The 12,880-nt window shown below is 40.0% G+C and overlaps 1 protein-coding gene across 6 annotated transcripts in view; it reads left to right on the top strand.

The window, feature by feature from the left end:
* Positions 1-12,880, top strand: part of nbeab (neurobeachin b) — a 205,722-nt gene that overhangs the window by 107,060 nt on the left and 85,782 nt on the right. For all 6 annotated transcript variants that reach the window (XM_039622706.1, XM_039622705.1, XM_039622704.1 and 3 more), the window contains 4 exons: positions 1,058-1,119; positions 5,173-5,237; positions 7,223-7,331; positions 10,439-10,605. In XM_039622706.1, coding sequence (XP_039478640.1) covers positions 1,058-1,119; positions 5,173-5,237; positions 7,223-7,331; positions 10,439-10,605 — 403 coding nt within the window. The remainder of the gene's footprint in view (positions 1-1,057; positions 1,120-5,172; positions 5,238-7,222; positions 7,332-10,438; positions 10,606-12,880) is intronic.

Raw genomic sequence — 12,880 nt, 5'->3', positions numbered from 1 at the left:
TGCCCATATTTAACAGGCGTGTCAACCAATGTAAATGTTACTGCAGTTTTAGTGTTTGGACTTTTGGAGGTAGGTCTGCTACTGTGTTTACATGTGGACAGCAAATTTTACTCTGGACACAAATGTGACTGTTTTATTTATTGTTTTCTGTGCTATTACAGCAGACACTCGTGCATTTCTCATTAAGCTATTCTGTATAATGTTGGATCTTTATACCTGTGTATTCAGGTGTTTTTTGCATACTTAATATAACTGACTAATATCAAAGATAACTCTACCTTTCAGTATAATGCAAAACTCATTATTCAACTCACTATTCAATAATTTTATTAAATAAGCCATTATAACAACTCCATAAATACTATTTTGTACTAGTATTTGTACTGTCAAAACCTTAAAGTTCCTTTGGTGGATACCCCATCATCCATGAAACAACAACATCCATGGGGCAAAGGTTTTTTACTCTGCCTGCCTATAATGAGTACTATAGAGTTCCTTTCTTTGCTTTATTAATGATTGCACCTTTAATGGTTCTCGCCAAGTGCAGCAGAAGGGCTGGAGGTGCAGAATACGAGACCAGTTGCAGCCATTGTTTCTACAAATGAGCTTTTCACACCTGCCCATGTTTCATTAGAGAGTTGTCTGCTTCGGTGGCTCACCGTCTACCGAATGGAGATGTGGGAAGAAGCTGTGAATGTCTTCTGTGAGCGTGTGGCATGTGTGAAGGACGTGCGTGTGTGGGGGTTGGAGTACTCGTATGTAAATGTGTTGCAGATGTATTTTTTGTTCTTTCTTTTTTTCTTCTTTACAATTTTATGACAGGCAAATTGGGAACACAATTTGGGGAGGGTTGGCAAAAATGTTAAAAGAGGCTATATACAGTAGCTTTGCACAAGTCGAATATTGTATGTCGGTGATGTGCTCTATGCATTTTTCTTTTTTATATCTTATCTTGTTTGCCCAAATGATTACACCTTATCATACCAACAGTTGTATGCTTATGTGCTTTAACATGCAAGGTTAATGTCTCTTCTTTTCATCTGCTTTATCTCCAAAGGTCTAGTGTGTATGAAGTCAAGTACCTCAGTGGTGGAGCTCGTCATGCTCCTTTGTTCTCAGGTGAGCATTTTCTTTCTCATCTATTTCACAGTTTTCATCTTCTCAGGCTCTCTTTGTCTTTTTCTATCTGCCATTCTTTTTCATGTCTAATAGGCCTTTCTATACTCTGCTTCTCTTGATAACATACTCTCTGCCAACACTCTGTGGAGACGTGCAAGGATCTGGTTTCAACCCTTGCGGTTCAATATAAACTGACACACTGTACTGGCAAATTAGACATGGTCATTGCTATAACCTAGTTCACTCAACTCTTACTTTGAAAGATGTATTTTAAACAGAGACGTACACATTAGATATACCCTTTATCCAGTCCAAGTTGTGGATATTTTGAAAGTATATACATTTATTGTTAGGACTTGCTTCAGTTTTGAGGGCTCATGTTAGACAGCAAGTTATTTAATCTCTTCCCTCTTTGAGCTAATTGTCCAGACGGATGGTACAGACACACACTGATCTCTGAGAATCTACTGACTTTCTCACTATGCCCTAGAGCTTTATTACCAAGCTCTCCTTTAGAGAATGAGCTCCACCTCATGCCAACCCTGCGAGTGACTGATCACCTTTGAGCTGACCCTCTGAATCTCTTGTTAAGCCCATGTTTTAGGGAAGGTCAGAGCCCTGATGTAGCAGTTAGAACAGGAGACATTTAACATACCTTCTGTCAGCCCATCAGTCTTGCGTCGGGAGCCCATAAGGAAGCCATTACTTGGTGCCTCTTTGTGGATCCAGACTGCTGGGCCAAAGTCTTGAGGAGGTGGATTGCCACGAAGTGTGCTCCATGGTATCCATAGTCCAAAGGGCTCTTCGGCAGGGAGCTGAGCCTCTGTTATATGGAGGCCATTATTCAGGGGCTTTCCACCAAAAAATGTACATAAATGGGGGAGCCAGTTTTGAGTTATTGTTGCTCTTTTGATGGTTTTTGATGGGCTCCTTTTTGTGCTGCTTTTCTGTCTGTGGGAAGTTGCATTTTCCAGCTTTAGGATTTATTGCAGATGAGAGCGTCAGCATGCTGTTAAGGGTCTGAGTCCACCCCCCGTTACACAGATAGCATTACTGCAGCTCCAGAGGTTCCTGCCATTAGGGGCTCACGGGCTGAAACCCAGGCTGAGATATCGATCAGACAGCAAGGCCTTGAAACTAGATTGTATGGTTTGGTGTCCTTCTAAAACCGTTCAGATAAAGATGAACTATTGCTCTTCATCCTTATAATACACTCTCTCTATTAATATACTCCAGTTTTGTTACCAGCTAATATAATTAACTGATGTAGGAATAGATCATTAGCAGTGTGTTCTTCATGACTTTTTTCAGGGAACCAAGCTCATATGTGCTGACCAGCTGTCAGACGTAGCAGAGACAATCTTTAATCTGATTAATAACTGCAATGCAAAGAGCTCATAATTAATGTCTTTGGTAGCACATATCAAATCTCAGCTGATTTTAGAAAGCACAGCGGGTCTTGTCAGATGCAGGGTGAGCTTTTATCACAATAAAATGCCATCTTTGACATGCCCCCTCACATACTTTAACATTAATGTTTTAAGACAGCAAGGAGGGCACTTAGATGACCTTTAGTCCCTCTCTGTTTTGTGACCTGTCACTTTTATGAATAAATTAGCGCTAATGATCTGCCTTTTCTTATTTATGCATACTAATCACAGCAATCATCATGTTGCTGGCCATGGCTGCAGACACTGTGTGTCTCTCCTCAGTCTGGGCAGCTGAATGAAAGGGTCAAGCAGCTCTGTTTCTTGTAACAGCTTAAACATACAGGGGGGGATCTAGAGTGGAGCCACAGAGATTTAGTGATGGAAGGCCTCCAGATGTGGAGAGTACAACAGAGCAAAGCAGAGTAGATAAAAGCAAAGGCTCCCGCATACTGACAGGTTGGATTGAAACACCACAAATACTTAGTGCCCTGCTGAATTTCAGGAAGATGAAAGTGGGAAGAGAGAGATGCCTCTCAAGGCCATCAAGCTGTTCACTGGGACAGGAGTTGTGGGATTTTAGGTGGTAGGATTTTCAAAGATAGAATGGAGAATTCCAGCATTTCCCCAAGTGAGCATCAAACACTTTCTAGTATCGTTTCTGTTTCAACAAACTCACCTGCTCTTTAGTATTATGGCACTTTTTAGCCACTTGTAGCAAATTCGTTTGTATACAGTAGACTACTGTAGTCTTCAGTTTTTTCCAGCTGCGGGCATTTTTTTTCCCAGAAAGCTAAATGAAGTTTATATCAGATGAAACACAGTGTTAATGAGTCATAGTTTGTGGAAACTAAACACAGCTAGAAACAAGTGACTATAGGACTTTAGTTCTGCTCAGATATTACTAAGAGAATAGTAATCCTTGATATGTAATTATGAGCTAATAATAATGAGAAAAAAATTGTCAAGCCTTTTTTATTAATTGTAACCAGACATGTCCAAAAGGCCAAACTATTGGTGCATCTTTAAATTTTCGTTTTTCTTGGCGAAACTACTAAACAAACTTTACATAGCCAGAGGTGCTGCACTGTGGTCATGGTCTGCATTTACATCAAGAATTACATCTCTTTTTAAGGAGCTGCACGTCGAGCCTAATTTCCTTCAAATGGGCTGCAGAGGATTTTTTAAATCTCTGCAATCAAAGGCAGCCTCCTCTGGGAGTTGTGCACTCCAGCTAAAAAAAAAAAAAAAGAAAGAGAAAAAAGAGAGTCTCTGAAGTGCTATCTCAGCTGTCAACAAGCATACCTCAGACAAGATAGCATATTTGACTAGTTCATGCTTTACCTCCTCTGACCTGCTGCCACTTTCCCGGTGTTGCCCAAGTGTCACGTCTGCCTTGATTTCCGTATTTATTTTTGTCACGTGAGCATGGTGCTAGTGGAACCTTGGAAGTCTGGCTGTACATGATCCCTTTCCAAATCAACAACAGCCTATTCCGGGCAGATACTGTAGCACAGGAAAGGGGTCAGGGGGAACATTTGGAGACCAGATGCTCAGCAGTTTGTCAGCACCATCTCCCTGACTTAACGCATCGTAGGGTCAGACTGTGCACTCGTGCGTGAACCAGTATGTGTCAGTCACAACAACTATGTACAAAAACACGTACCCATACATAATAATGTCAATGTCAGTTATTTTGGTACTGTACTAAACAAATGCTGCTTATCTTATCCAGACACTCACAGGGAACAAGCAGTGTGTACCTCTTTTTTGCATGTAGATTATATATCCCCATATAGTCTTTCAGTTGGGAATAGCAGTTATATTTAATGCTATTTTGGTAAACAATGTTCAAAGGTTCCTTTATATATGTGAATAGCCTTGAGTTACATGTACATTATTAGCCCTTAGAACTAAAACCCTTTCTCCTTTCATTTTTCTTCTGTTTCCCCTTTTCTTTTGAACTGTGGCCTTCTCTATTTTCTCTTCCATTTGCACCTCAGTAAGGTTACAGGAGAGCCGAATTTCCCACAGTGAAAGGCGCGCGCTCAAACTGCTTTTTAATCATTTCCAGAGCATGTTGTGAGACAGCAAGTGCTGGCACTCTGGCCCGGGACTCGGATACCTTCCAGGCACTCACTGCAGGGCTCAGTGAGCCCGCTCAGTAATCTGTCACTGTAAGGGACGGAGGAAATGGCTGTATTTAAGCGAGAGGATACAGTTTCATCCCACAATTACATCTCTCCTGTGTTTACAGATCTTTTCACAGAGGAAGAAAGGATGGTCTCACATGTGGTGCAGAATTTCAGCTTTTTATAGCTATCACTTTATTTTTTTTCCTCCAAGGATATATCAACTAAATGCTTTTTTTACGTACTTGAATTACAAGCTATGAAACTGTATCTAAATTGCAGTTTCAAATATAAAATTTTCATGACGAAATGTGATTCTTGTCACTCTTTTCCAAATGATCTTGTTGCATATTGGATGCAAAGTCTGTTTTAACTTTTGATGTGCTTTGCAAAGATTTCTGATGTCTTCTTTTTATTATCCTGTTAGCTTTATGGTAATTTAGATGCACATGCAGTCCTTGTGTGAGTAATAAATATTTTTTCTTTCTCTTCAGGAGTGGCAGAACTCGATTCAAAAGAATGCTGGACTGGCATTCATTGAGCTAATTAATGAAGGGAGGTAAAGTATCAGTTTATTAATATACATAAGATTAAACCACAAGGCCAGACACTGGGTTACTAATCCCCCTGTTTTTTTACTAGATTGCCCATAAACCTCTTGCTCCTCTTGGCTGCTCTGTTGGGGGTAAAAGTAAATAAGATTGTTGTGAGAGGATAACATAAGAATCTCGGGTCCTCCTCTTGTATTTTTTTCCCTCTGTCTTTTTTGCTGTGTTTTTCTGTGCTGTGCTTGATTCCTCCCTCTTCCTCCCTGGGTGTGGCCAGACTCTGTGTTTTCTGTCGAGCAGATCAGGGGCGGCTCAGCCTCCTTGCCCATCTGCTGACCCATCTGGCCAGGCCTCCTCGATGCCCAGGTTCAAGCCTGAGCCCAGCCAGGCTTCTCTGAGTCCCCCGCTGGCTCGGGAACAAAGAGCTTCAGTCAGTAGGGCCACACGGCGCTGTCCAGGGTGCTGCTGACAGACACATAATTTTCCAGTCTTACTCAAATCTCTGTGCACCTATTCTGCTTAACTAGACAGACGTATATGTAGCTGTAGTCTGGTAAATCTGTTTGCCTTACAAGGCGTGGCTGACATAGACATTGTATCTGTTGTATGTGCAACAGAACGTTCAGCTATGTTTCATAATGCAACTGTTTGAATTCCAAGCAATTAACAGGCAGGCTAAAAATGCTCTGATTAGGTGGATATTTTATTTAAGCTTATTCCACAATCTGATCGGACATCCACTTTAGAGGCCATTTATCCTCCCCTCACGAAAACAAAGGGAAAGAGAAAGAGCATTCATTAAGTTATTGCAGCTTCAAGCACCATGCATTATCATATTAAATAGCTATTGAGAAAGAAAGGTGTGTTACTACTTTTATAACTAATGTGTTTCATGAGTTGTATATCAATGAATGCCAACGTGAGATGAGAGAGGCGCCTCTGCTGAAGGCACTGGCAGGAGGTGCATTCCAAATCAACACATGGAAGCAGTCAAAGGACCAAGACAAATAAAAAACAACCTTTTAACTTTAATGCTGCTGAAATGACTGATGAGAAGACATTTGTTGTAGCGAAAGAAAGTAGAAATGTTAATGATAATCAGGCCCCCCTCTCGACATAATGAAATTTTAGTTGCATTTGTTGTAGCAGCTAAGCACCCTCACTCCCGTCATAGCGCAAATGGTGATTGATTAGTGTTTTCTATGCATGAAATAATACCACAAAAAGTCTGGTGGAGCGCATAAATGTCTTTTTTCCATCTCCAAATATCACTTGTCAACTTGCTTTCTCATCTATTCTTGGTTTCGAAACAAAGCTTGGCGTTGTCAGCCTCTGTCTTTGAACAGTGAACTTCTGTCTATTAACGAGTGCTTGTCAACAACTAAAGAGGCAAGAGCAGCTGATGAATGCAGCCTTGGGATTACTGCCTCTCCTTGGGACGGGAGGGAAAATTACAATCTGTATCAAGCACTGAAGAGGAACAAGGGGTGTTTTAATTAAAACAAAGCTGGCCTAATGGTGTGTAAAATGGCATGTAATCTACACACAATATCCAGGGTGTTTTCACTTATTAAAGATGCTGGAACCTATATGTGAATGTGGGTGGAGACCACGGAGTGTCTAGACTCAGCCATGTGAGAAGCTTTCCACCATCAGACTTGTCAGCAATACAGTCTCTGGGTTGATGTTCTGGTCAGTGGGAAGGGATGCTCAGTCAATCAGGAGTGTGGCAGACAGGCTCCAGTGCTCTAATGACACTCTATTCCCTCCTTAATGCTACAGAGGGGTCTGTCACTGACCTGCAGCCTTGCAACATAACTCAGACAAATGATTCTGTTTACCAGTCTCCTCTCTCACTAACCAGAATGTTACACAGTCCTGACAAGCTAAATTTACCTTAACACTGCGCGTTCCTTTGGAGTGTCTTTGAAATGCATAATAATTTTTAAAATCCTGATGTTTTCTCCTGTTTTTAAATTTCTTTGCAATGTTAAAGGTTGCTCTGCCATGCCATGAAGGACCACATAGTCCGGGTTGCCAACGAGGCTGAATTCATCCTCAACAGACAGCGAGCAGAGGACGTGCACAAACATGCAGAGTTTGAGGTATAAACTATGCTTCTGAAGGCATTAAAGGCCTGCCCAGAGTTGCGCAGCTTACTGAATCAACAGTAAATGCACTATTTTACTATTTCAATTGACCAAATTTCAGTTTTACCATCTGCTGTGAAAATAGAATTTGACAATCTGCTAATGAGCTCTAAACAAATCCTATTAGTATAAAACAGACATTCAACTTTATATGCTCAGTAATCGTGTCCCTCTGTGTCCTCACGAGGATTAAATCCTCGCTCTTACAACTCATATAAATTTAATTATTGGTGGCAAAGGGATCCCGGCAATATTAATTTAGGATTTTGATATGAGCTTTTGCCAACTAACTCGGGGGATAAAATCCCTTTGTCTGTATTTAGCCTACGCTCATCAAACTATCATTTCAGATATGAAAGGAAACACTAATGTTTAAGTGGCATAATAAAAGAAGTGCACAGTGGAGTAATAGCAAAAGCAATAATAAATCATATGGTAAGACCTTATAAAAACATCACTAATAAATGTTATGAAAGTAAGTAGTATTTTTTCAAATACAGCAAATTGTTATTTGAAGGTTAATAATTACAATAAATTACACTCACTGGCCACTTTGTTAAGTACACCTGTTCAACTGCTCATTGATTCAAATCAGCCAATCACATGGCAGCAATGAAATTATAAATGCATAATCAAGAGAACCTAATCAAATGAACACCTTCTGAAAGTTCAAAATGGCGGATTGAACATCAGACTGTGGGAGCATCTCTGAATGCACATGATTTTGCACAAAGAAGTACATGAAATGGCGGAGATTGTTCAGGTTGGGACAACTGTTGAGTCTCAATAACCTCAAACATAACCTATCCTGCCTTGTGACAGCCAAGGCATGTGGAAGAAAGTTTCTTGCACCCCTTCCAACTGACTATGCACAAATGTCACCATGACAATGAACTTTGAAACACTGAAATCCAAAGACCACAATGTGGTTTGGATGTGCAGTGGAAAAAATCTGTACAACTGAAATGAGCATATGTTTCAGTGTTTCCAACATCGTGTTGAATGTTTGCCACAAAGAATTAAAGCATTTCATAAGGCAAAAGCAAGTACTGTCAAGTTGCAAGTTGTGTAGTGGTTTACACACTCATTTAAAAAGCAAAAAAATCTCCTGTTTTATCCTGGGAGGAGACACAGATCCCTTTGGGGTTTCTTATGGAAGGTTATCCCGTGTAAATATCTACCATATCAAACATGCAGAGCTAACTGCTGTTGTGAAAGAGTGAGCAGCTTTGATTTATGAATTATTTATTGCATCGTGTTAGCATCATAGCTGGGAGAGGTGGGAAATGATAACCATTGCATTCAGATATCATCTGCACGCACAATATTCTCCGTGCTATATTACCCCGAACTAGACAACAAAAGTGGATGGATGGTTTGGTAGATTTATATTACAAATCTGATTAATACACTTGTTTAATTTGGTATCATAATAAAAGTTTAATTCCTCATTAGTGAGGGTTTCAAATATTGTGCTATCTTGGAGATACCCACAGGGTTGGGGTCGCAGTAATGGTGAGATAGACTAGGGGGGAAAACAAAACTGAGAGTTAAACAGGACATGAACCGTAGTTTTCAGGTTTTTGGTCTTTTGATTTTAAATTGTAACACCACCTGCTTACTTTAAAACAAAAATATTTAAAACAGCAACATTACAACTTTATAATAGCCAAAAATACACAAAACTGCATTTATGAACTATTCACAAAGTTTTATAATCATGCAATTATCGCAACAACAGTTGTTATGAAGTATTACCAGTCTGACTGTTCAACATCAAAATGTGTGTGTTTGCTATCGAACAAACCACACACACACATTTCCGCCAGCTCTGTTAACAGCTTGTACATATGAGTAGTGATGAGTTTCTTATCTGGGAGATGCAGCCATCCTCAAACAGCTGCTTGATATACAGTTCTTGAGGATCCTTGACCCGCTAGATAAACTGGAAGAGACGGTTAGATATGCAATGTCAGGAGAAGGGGGAAGTGTACCTGGCCCCATCCGTTCTGTCTGCCAACGCCAGACAGCCTACACTTTTCATCTAGGCCTGACATTACTTTATTACCCACTCTTCAAGATTGAAGATTCAGGACGCAGATAAGACAGTTTTACAATTAAGTTGGTGTCAGGAAGAAGCGTCATATGCTTTAAGTGATAAATAATGTTTGATATTTGTCACGGCGTCACGTGGTAATGTGAGGTGACGGGCGGAGATTGAGTTATCCGCTTTATGAGGTATATGTTGAAGTATAATATCTGACAGAATTCAAATTTTAAAGCAGGAAATTCAATTAACTTCCAGCTTCTGTTAGCAAATTAGATTGCGAATATTAGCAAGAGTTCCCCTCAGGGTGGCCTAGTGAGACAGTCGCATGTGCTCCTCTAGTTTACATTTAGCTACCTGGTGCGCTTCTGTTGCGCTGACTTCAGGAAAAAGGTTTACAAGTAAAGCTGCAAATTTTACACATTGTATTTTATTTAAACATTCTGACAAGTAGATTTTTTTTTTATATTTATGATTTGAATGATATAAAACAATGTGTTCTTACACATTCTTACAGTTTGTTTTAGAAGACAACTGCAAATCTTCACATTTTAACCCATTGCTATACCAGCAGACAGCATAAACATTTTATTGATATAATGGCATTGTAGCTTTGTAAACCCTGACAGGCTATATTCTTCTCCCCTAATAGCGCCATCCAAAGCTACCTAACAGGAAGCCTCATCTGTCCGCAGTTAGGCAATGGACTGCCTTCATGTGCTTGCAGTGATTTAGTGCCCTCCTCCAAGGGAGTAGAAATATATCTCTCAGCTGTCCACTAATATCTTTATGCACTCAAGTGTGTTGAATGAAGCTATAACATTCTTCAGCGTGACAAATGCTCCATTAGAGTGTATATATTATTCCGACTTTATTCAAGTAAGACATTTTCAAATGCTATTAGAACAATGTCCAACATCAAATTTGATGGTAGATACTGTACCTAAATCTATAAATACAGAATGAGATTAACACATTTTTTTTCTTTCTTCTCTTTTCTTAAATCTGAAATTAGTCAAACTGTGCTCAGTATGCTGCTGACAGAAAAGAGGAAGAGAAGATGTGTGACCACCTGATTTGCGCTGCTAAACACAGAGACCATGTAACAGCCAACCAGTTAAAGCAGAAAATCGTCAACATCCTCACCAACAAGCACGGTGCCTGGGGCACGCTGGCCCAGAGGTAGGTCCCCACACTTGAACTAGTTTAACTGCAGAAACAACATGGGTGGTGTTAAGTCTTCAAGATAAACTATAGCCACTCAATGTTAGGTCCAACCTACAGGACAAAAGTTACCTGTTCACAGTACTCTGCAGCCAGAGGATAGGGCCACCAGTTAATGTCATTTTCCCAGGATCCGATAGGGTCAGCAATCAGGTCAGCAAATGCAATTACAGTGCCGAGTGGCTTAATCCTCTGGGGACAGCTGATTGGCCAGTCATCTAACATACCGGGGTGGAAGACGGGGGTTGGGGTGTTTCTGCAGCATTGTCCAGGCATTCATTGACCCTCTCAGTAACATAGCCCAGCACCTGGTGGTAGTTGCAGCCTTCCCCATGGGCCCTGTTAAAACAACCACCAGCTCTCCCGCTCTGCTGCTTACTTTTCACTATCATCCACATGGTCCCATGGATGCAGGGCTGGTTAGAAGCATTGACAGCTAGTTATTTTAGACAAACAAAGGAGTCACAACAAGCTGTTTGTTTTCTTCTGGGCTTATGGCTGGGAATTACAGATATGACAAAAAGCATGCAGTTTTTTATAATAGCAGAACTATGAACGATGACTTGGTGCAGGGAAAGCCTCAGGCAGTTTGAGTTAAATATCCACATCACATTATACAGGCCAGTTGTAGAAACGCACAGTAATAGTAAATTTGTTCACATAAAATTAAGTCAAGAGCAGCCAGTTGAGAGAAAGTCTGCCACTTTATACACAAACCGCAACTGCTTATTTGCCAAATTTTTGCATCTTTGCTGAAACAGTAGCTTTGAGTTTGTTATTACGTTGTAACAATACAGTGCAGATGTTCGACTGGGTTTGCTGAGCGTGAATTTGTTTCAGATCTTAAACCAGGTTTGCTCATAATATGAAAAAATGTTGTACTAAGTCTGGTAATTAATTTTTATAGCTTTATTTTATGTTTTTAATGTTTCAAGCATTTTCCCTCAAAATCAGTAGATGTTCTAAGCAGCTAAATTTGTGTTCTTTATCCTTCTACTCACGGAACATTGTGTGCAGTAGCCAGCCTAATTTTATGAAATGCATGTATATTGACATCACATGCTGCAATTTCCTGTTGACACTTAGATTTGTTAGAGGCAATAATGTATTGCAATTGCTTCCAGAACAATGGCAGAAAAACTGACCTTATCCAAACACTGTGTTTAATATTATGTTAATATTTTGACCGTGACTGTGAGGATCTCAGGGTCCAAGTACAGATTTTCTTAAAACTGACTGAACCTTAACTACCCATGAAAATCTATTGGACTGAATTCTGGGCTCTTGTTCAAATATTTATGGAGCCTCTCTCAGAGGCATAGCATTTGCATTGAAACAAAAGGTTATTGAGCGTGGGTGCATTGTAAATGATACCGCAAAACTTCCAACAAATTCAAATTTAATGGTAACCTGCTGGTGAAGAAAAATGATGCAATATGCTCACAAGCTCAAGGCAGTGTTGCAGTTCAGCAGCTCAGTCTTATTCAATGCTACATTAACTTTCCCATTTATGCTTCTCTTGTAAAATATAAAGCCCTCAAGCATTTTGAGGTGGCTGTCTGTTATGTGTGTGTGTGCGTGTGTGTGTGTGTGTGTTTATGAGAGAGAGAGAGAGAGAGAGGGAGGGAGTGAACCTTTAGTTAGTAATGTTTGTTTTTACCCTCTTGCACAGAAATTGCTTTGCCTTTAACTCCCAAGTTCTGCCTGGGGACATGCCAAGGGATATTTATCATTAGTGTAGAATATATTATAAACAAAATTATTCACAGGAAGGCAGTAGTCAGAAACTACTGACACTGTTTTTTAGTTTTGTTTTTTTGTTTTTTTTAAACCACTGTGTTTGCAGCTTTGCTTATTAGATGCCCAAGTATTAGATTTCTCTGTTTCTAAATTCCTGGTATCTGCAGCCAGTTGATTTTAAGTTGTTCTTCACATTAGAGCAAACAGTTTTAGGAAATTGTGTTGTAGCACCTACAGCAAGAGCGGTAAATGAGGAAATGATCTGTACACGGCTTTAAAACAGCTGCTCTACAGTCATATGATCTGCCTGAAAAATACGCAGATCAGACCCTATGGTGGCCCGTTGGATCCATACTATATGCTTGCTTGATGATGAATGTCCCTCTGTATGGAGTCAGCATAGAAAAATCAATAGTCCTCAAATTGAAACAGTATAGGGTTGTATTGATCCGCTGTGCTAAATCAAAATGAGGAGGCTTTGATACATCTCTCC

The sequence above is a fragment of the Oreochromis aureus genome, linkage group 14 (genome assembly GCF_013358895.1).
Source record: "Oreochromis aureus strain Israel breed Guangdong linkage group 14, ZZ_aureus, whole genome shotgun sequence".
NCBI lineage: Eukaryota > Metazoa > Chordata > Actinopteri > Cichliformes > Cichlidae > Oreochromis > Oreochromis aureus.
This window is presented reverse-complemented; position numbering and strand designations above follow the sequence as displayed.